The 7,500-nt window shown below is 48.0% G+C and overlaps 1 protein-coding gene across 1 annotated transcript in view; it reads right to left on the bottom strand.

The window, feature by feature from the left end:
• Positions 1-7,500, bottom strand: part of LOC130379895 (potassium voltage-gated channel subfamily KQT member 5-like) — a 70,224-nt gene that overhangs the window by 22,298 nt on the left and 40,426 nt on the right. Inside the window, exons 2-3 of the mRNA XM_056587025.1 lie at positions 3,274-3,364; positions 1,099-1,225 (exon numbers count right to left, since the gene is read on the bottom strand). Coding sequence (XP_056443000.1) covers positions 1,099-1,225; positions 3,274-3,364 — 218 coding nt within the window. The remainder of the gene's footprint in view (positions 1-1,098; positions 1,226-3,273; positions 3,365-7,500) is intronic.

Below are 7,500 nucleotides of genomic sequence, written 5' to 3'. Positions count from 1 at the left end.
GCAGCGGACTCGATGACGTCACCAACTCAGCTCGTCTGTTAACTGTGCTACGGCCTCATGTAGACATATACGTACTGAACAAGGCCCAAGCCTCACCAAGGCTCGGGCCTTGATGAGGCACCTGTTGCGCAGTGACTGATAAGTGTGCACAGGTTAAAAGCAGCCATCACCACACACACTCAACATGAATCACCTGATTCATGTACCAGTTCCTTCAAACGACCAGAGTAGTAGATGGCTAGGTGTGTGTGTGTATGTGTGTGTGTGGCCATGCATCTACACATGGTTTGATGCATGGATGATTAGTCTGTCTCTCTTTAAAAAAAGAATGAAATAACTACCGTCAACTGACGCATTGCAGTTTGGTTAAAAGGTTAAAAGAGAAACACACACACACACACACACACAGGAAATCTACCATCCAATTTGGGGCCAATGGAAGCATTTTGCCGTTTCTCCCTCCAACATCACGCCACCCCTCCCAGGCCATTTAATAAGACACTTCCAGTGGAAGTGAAGCCTTTGAACCCTTCGTAATTGTGGGATGTGTAAAGCAAACCTCATTCATCAGTGGTGTCAGTTGTTTTGTTTTCTCTGCCCTCGAAAAGAGCATTGCAGCGTGAAGAAAATGTGGGACTGATGATTTTCAAATGTGTTCAAGAGACAAATCACCTGCTTTGGCTGATTGGTTCCAGCCTCATCTCATTTATTATCTTAATCCAGCGCACGTGATACTTACCCGTGCGCTGGAATACACGCACGCACGCACGCACGCACGCACGCACGCACGCACGCACGCACGCACGCACGCACGCACGCACGCACGCACGCACGCACGCACGCACGCACGCACGCATGCACGCACAATATCCATAGAATCAAGATGGCCAACATTCACACATAGCCAAACCTATTCAACCTAAGATGCATTCTAACTCATAGTTAACATATTCACTTAAGGATTAAGGACACCTGTGTAACTGTAATGTCACTTCTCTGTGTTTTGTTGAGTGTCCATAATGTCCAAAATGGTGGAATGGAGTCAAATTCGTCAGGGCAAGATTCAGACAGGGGGGGACATGGGTATGAAAGACTCACCGATCACACAGAAGGGCTTCCTTGCGAAGCGCAGCCGTCCCTGCCATCCCCGGTAGCGACAGCAGCAGCCAGCGGACCAGATCCGGGCGATGTACTCCAAGCCGAACACCACGATCATCACAAACTCCTGCAGCAGAGTCGACACAACGCTTGTGTTTCTTTCCGCCACCGTCACAGACACATGACACTGATGGAGACCGTTACCTACCGGTGTGAGCCCATTTGAATGATGATGGATTTGTTTTGCAGAGCATAAGTGCTTTGAGTTTCTTCCGTCGAACAACACGAGATGATAAGATTGTGAGCGCCTTGTTAACCCGCGTATTGATTTCGCTCTCAGTGGTTATCGTAGCGTTAACTTGTGTGTGGGGATGAATACGGCCTTTTACAAATGCTATCATTTCCCGATCTGTCTGTAATTGCTCGTCGCATTATTTTCTGTATTTTGGAAAAACCATCAACGTCTTTATTTGTTTTTGCTCACAGCTAGTTTACAATTCCACTATGGGCTGTGTCTTGTATGCAATTTCAATTATGTGCAATATTGCTATATTCTTATTGACTTATTTCATTGACTTTTACTGTTCATCACTGTCCATTTTGTTTTTTTTCAATTGTTGACTGACATCGTGAGCTAAGTGCTGAAATATGTCAGACAACAACGCTGTGTGTGGCAGGTTGCTGCTGTTCTGCTGACAGAGAGCACAAAAGATAAACAGGGCTGACATATCTGCTGTGAAACATGCTTCATAATTTTACCGAATACAGCTGCATAACTCAGTCAGTGCGATGTGCTGAGTGAGCGCTCTCTTCTCTTTTACACCGTCGGCCCGCCGGTACATCTTCACTTGTTATGGGCACCGTTTTTAGAAGGCAATGGACATTTTACGTTATTAAAACGAAAGGGGGATATTTTTTGAACACACTCTGGCACTCGGATCGCATGCATGATTCTCCACATTAGGATTCTGTTAATGCTGAGACGGCATTAAAAGTCTTAATGCCTGTCTCACACTCTCTGGCTCTCCTGTAAACGGTGGCTGAGTCATCCTAGCCTCAGCCATCCACCATCAAAGCACTCTACTGCTCTTTGCAGCGTTAGATAACAACAGTCCAGCCCAGGGTGTCAAATCAGTCACTGCACTAGAGCAGCGCAAGGCCCTGTCCCTGGCATTTCAAACAGCAACGTTTGAGACTTGTTGTGTCAAATTACTGCGGGGCTTTTCGATTCGTGACTGTGGGAGAGCCTTACAGACTGAGAATTACTCACAAAAGAAACGACTGAAGACGACCAAACCAAATCTACAACTGGAATCCAGTCATGTTGAAAAATTATGCCGAGGACTGAGCCGTTTTTCAAAATATTTCACACTCTGACCGGTCTGACAGGCTTGTTATGTCCATCCTCAAATGTCATCATTCATCATCAATTCTATTTGGTTATTTCCTATTTCTGTGCGTTAAATTGTTGATTGCGAAAGGAATGCCTCTGATGGTCTGACTGATTTGTTACGTCCATCTTCAAACGTCATCATTCATCATCAATTCCATTTGGTTATTTAGTCTTTCGGAGCGTTAAATCGTCGATTCGCAAAGGAATGCCTCGGATGACGCAAGGGCCCCAGCTGTGGCACCCAGAGGATAGAATCGCACACAGGCAGAGTCCGTCCGGTCATTAAAATGCATTTGAACGCTAATGAAGTATACACACCCGTTAACCCTTATTAGAAAATGATCAAACGCCGAACTACAAAGTGTAGAATCAACAACGTGATGGCGTTATAAGGGCGCAGGCGAAGAAGAGTGTCAGCTGCACCCTGTCAGCAGGCATGAGGTACACATTTGGATGTTTTCCTTCTTGTGTTCCTTACGTTTGCCTTTCTACGGAGTCGGGCCAGTTTGGAGCGATAGCGAGTTTGTGAGGGAGGGCTCCGAAGTTTACATTTACATGAAGGGGATCCTGCTGACGCTTTAATCCAAACATTCACACACGGATGGCAGAATCAACCACACAGCCGGGCGACAGCCAGCTCGTTGGGAGAAGTCAGGGTGAGGCGTCTTGCTCAGGGACACCCACGACACTCGGCTAGGAGGAGCCGGGGATCGAGCTAGCAACTGCTCAACGTCAACCGGCTCTACCACCTGGGCTACCTCCGCCCCCCCCCCCTTTCTTACCAGGATGAGCAGACAGTAGGAGGAGAAGTCCTGGTGGGCAGGGATGGTGGAGAACACAGAGAGAACCAGGCAGCTGAACACGAGGATGAACCTGAAACACAGGAAGGAGACACACAGGAAGTCAAAACGTGAGCGTAGGATCGACCTTAAACACAGGAAGAAGACACACAGGAAGTCAAAACGTGAGCGAAGGATCGACCTTAAACACAGGAAGAAGACACACAGGAAGTCAAAACGTGAGCTACGGATCGACCTTAAACACAGGAAGAAGACACGCTGGAAGCCAAAACATGTGCAGACCGGAAGACCCCAGAAGACTGATCTGTGAATACCTTTAAAGGAAACCTTAAAACATAACTATTCAGCGCAGGATTCTCTAAATCTGTTTAATTTATTTCTTGATTTTTCTTGATTTTCATTGTATTGTTAAGCACCTGCTATTGCAATTGTTGCAAGAAAGGCACTATATAAATAAAGTTTGATTGATTTGATTCCCGGAGCAGGTTGAGAGGCAGCTGCTGCAGCCTGTGGAGCATGTGCAGCCAGTCATTCATGATATCATCATGATGTGTAATGAAAAAGCGATAAAGATCACAGTGATTATTATCAACTGTTATGCGAGTACCACAACATTCACATAGCCAACATGCACACAATTAACACCTTCTCTCATCTCAGGGCCATATGTGCACAGACTTCTACCCACTGGCTCATCGAAGACAAAAGTCAAGGAAAGGTTTTTGGTTTTCTAAAAGCAGTTGTTGTCTTCCCAGCCCAGAGTTGGAATGAGCCCAGAGTTTCAACCCGGCTGCATTCCAAACGCAAAACAGTTCATTGTATAGTTCCCATGTAAAAAAATACTAAAACCAAAACGAGCCATTGAGTTCACAGTAAAGTTCCTCCTGTCTTTGAACCCGGGCGTGTGGTGGAAGAGAACCACCGACATGGGGCCACTCGATCGAAACGGAAAACCGACATCCTCCCCGTCATAGCACGGCCATTATTCCATTTCCTGAGATATCCGGTTATCCACGCTTGTTTGCGCTTCGTGATTCGCTCACGAAGCGCAAACAAGCGGGAACGCCGCCGCGGCTATCGGAAAACCGACGACGGCATCGACCGTTTCGGAGTATTGACCTTCAGCGCTCCTCCCGCCAAGAAGCAGGAGAGAGACATGGGTCTACATAATCGTGTCATGCGATGGTTTTCCATCACATAAAAGACGAATGGGAGTTCAGTGGAAAACACATAAAAAAAAAAGAAGAAATACGCATTATTGTCTGAAATCGGAGAATAGGGAAGTTGGAGCTATGGTGGTCCGTCGTATTAAACGGTTAGAGAACATCTGTATCGAATCATCCCGGAGCTCCTTTAAAAGGGGACTGAATGGTTTACAGGCTGGGTGCTGCTTCTCAGTGAGGCTCATTCAGAGTACAAACCCCCTGGAGGCAGTGGCCCTGCTGCACACACACACACACACACACGCACGCACAAACACACAAGCATTAGCAGAGTAATGCAAACATGCACACACACACGCGCACGCACGCACGCACGCACACACACACACACACACACCTAGCCATCTCTTACTCCTGGTCCGCTTACTCCCACCTGTGGTTCATGTAGAAGTTGTAAGCTTGAGCTAGAGAGGCTCTTCCCCTGAGAGTAAAACGGCCGACATATTCAACCCTGTTCGTCAGAATGACCACTCTGAAATACATCCGATCCGCGTTATGTCCTAACAACACCCACGGTGTGAAGAGATGGGTTGCCCCGCCGTGTGGTTGTCTTACGTCGTGCCGCGACTTATTAAAAGGGATTCAAACACGAGATTAACAACGACAATGAATGTACCGCTAATAATGAGGTCCATCAATAATGTCTGCTTGTGATAATTCACCATGTCTTTAACTCTGTGTGTGGGTGCGGGCGTGTGTGTATGTGTATGTGTGTTTAGGTGCGTGTGTGTGTGTGTATGTGTGTTTAGGCGCGTGTGTGTGTGTATGTGTGTTTAGGTGCGTGTGTGTTTAAGTGTGTGCACGTGCGTGTGCACGTGCATGTGTTCTTGTGCATGCGTGTTACCCTGCTTGCATTGCCCTGTGTGTGTGTGTGTGTGTGTGTGTGTGTGTGTGTGTGTGTGTGTGTGTGTGTGTGTGTGTGTGTGTGTGTGTGTGTGTGTGTAAGCGAGCGTCATAAACCAGGAGGACCTCGGCTCTGAGCGCCTCAGTGTGAATCGACTGCTCCCTAATCAACACGAGGACGGCATAGACCCTTAAAAACGGGGGGCAGCGTGGGGACGACTAGCAGGCGTTGAACGGCAGCGCCTGTGAAAGGGATCGACCTTCCAGAGGGAGACGGAGAGAGAGGAGGGGGGGGGTAACTACTCCACGGGTCACGCTGTGCCCTGACCCTTGTGCAACCTCTGGAGAGCCAGAGCGGAGGTCAGTGTTTTCCACAGCTTCCGAGGGATGGTTATGTCATTATGTGTGTCGGGGCCGGTCGGCAACCCGGCGGTCAACGTCGGTACGATTCCCTTTGTTTCCTGCCCGTCTGAGGCACACTGAAGGCTGTTATGTGTGGAGGAACCGACAGCGTGGAGGGGGAAATGAAGCCTGACACATCCATCGACTCCGGTGTAAAATGGTGGAGAATACAGTTCTCGCTGACGTGCATTGTGGAGCTGTCATTTGAAACAAGGGGCGCCCTGTTTCAACGCAGCACACCTACATCGGCCAATCAGCCCGATCCCACCGGAGCTAGTCCTGCCATTTATTTTAAATTTTTCGTTGAAAACGGAAGGCTGAGGTTGAGCGTTGAGGACTCAACCGCAAAGCACACACTGGGTGGGAGGCTAGGCTGTGTGTCCTGATGTTCCCGGCTCTGGGGATAACTCTTCTCTATCATCGCAGTGCTGGGAGATCGCCACGCTGGCTCTGATAGAGGGAAATATGGAGATGCACAAGGAGAGAGAGAGAGAGAGAGAGAGAGAGAGAGAGAGAGAGAGAGAGAGAGAGAGAGAGAGAGAGAGAGAGAGCTGCAGAAGAAAGAGAGAGAGAGAGAGAGAGAGGGAGAGAGAGAGAGAGAGAGCTGCAGAAGAAAGAGAGAGAGAGAGAGAGAGAGAGAGAGAGAGAGAGAGAGACGGAGAAGAGAGAGCGAGAGAGAGAGAGAGAGAGAGAGAGAGAGAGAGAGAGAGAGAGAGAGAGACGGAGAAGAGAGAGAGAGAGCTGCAGAAGAAAGAGAGAGAGAGAGAGAAAGTGTGAGTGATTGTGGGCGCAAGAGAGAATTGCAGATGCAGAAAGAGTGAGGGCGAGAGAGAGAGAGAGAGTGAGAGAGAGAGACATAGAGACATCTGTCCTTCCACCCACTCAAACACTAGAATGGCTTTTACACACACACACATAAAACACAGATATTCATTCTCTCACTCACACACACACACACACACACACACACACACACACACACACACACACACACACACACACTGAGACACACATCCTCTCCCTCCCTCGCTCTCAGTCAAACACCCACACACACACACACACACACACACACACACACACACACACACACACACACACACACACACACACACACACACACACACACACACACACACACACACACACAAACACACATAACTTCAAGAAGCCCCTAGTGTTGAACGGTTCTGCGATATTGCCTCCATCTTTCTGGAAAGAGAGTGGCGAAGCGAAACATCAGTTTTACATCATCTGTTATGCAGAGTCTTCACCGAAAAGGACTGACGTTTGATTACAACTGAAGAACAACTGAATTATGATTATGAAGTATTTGAACTTTGTCCATGTTTTCAATCTGTGCTTTGGGAGCCACAAGGTTTTCAGACTTGTATGATTTTTGTGACGCGTGTTTACAGACTTCCTTCAAACCACAGGAATACCATGGAGATCTGCTGCTGATTTCCAATCAAAAAGTTGTTTAAAGTAAAAACCTGGTTTGTCGGGAATTCACCATCGAATTCAACCAATCAAGGATGAGTGACAAGGCACAGCTGATGATGCCATGAAATCATAATTAGCATCAAGGCGGCATGTGGCTCAGGAGGTAGAGCGGGTGGGCTTGTAACCAGAAGGTTGCTTGTTCCATCCCCTGGCTACTCCTAGCTTCGTCGGGGTGTCCCTGAGCAAGGCACCAAACCGTCACTGCTCCCGACGAGCTGGCTGTCGCCTTTATGATTGTGTG

The sequence above is a fragment of the Gadus chalcogrammus genome, chromosome 3 (genome assembly GCF_026213295.1).
Source record: "Gadus chalcogrammus isolate NIFS_2021 chromosome 3, NIFS_Gcha_1.0, whole genome shotgun sequence".
Classification (NCBI taxonomy): domain Eukaryota; kingdom Metazoa; phylum Chordata; class Actinopteri; order Gadiformes; family Gadidae; genus Gadus; species Gadus chalcogrammus.
This window is presented reverse-complemented; position numbering and strand designations above follow the sequence as displayed.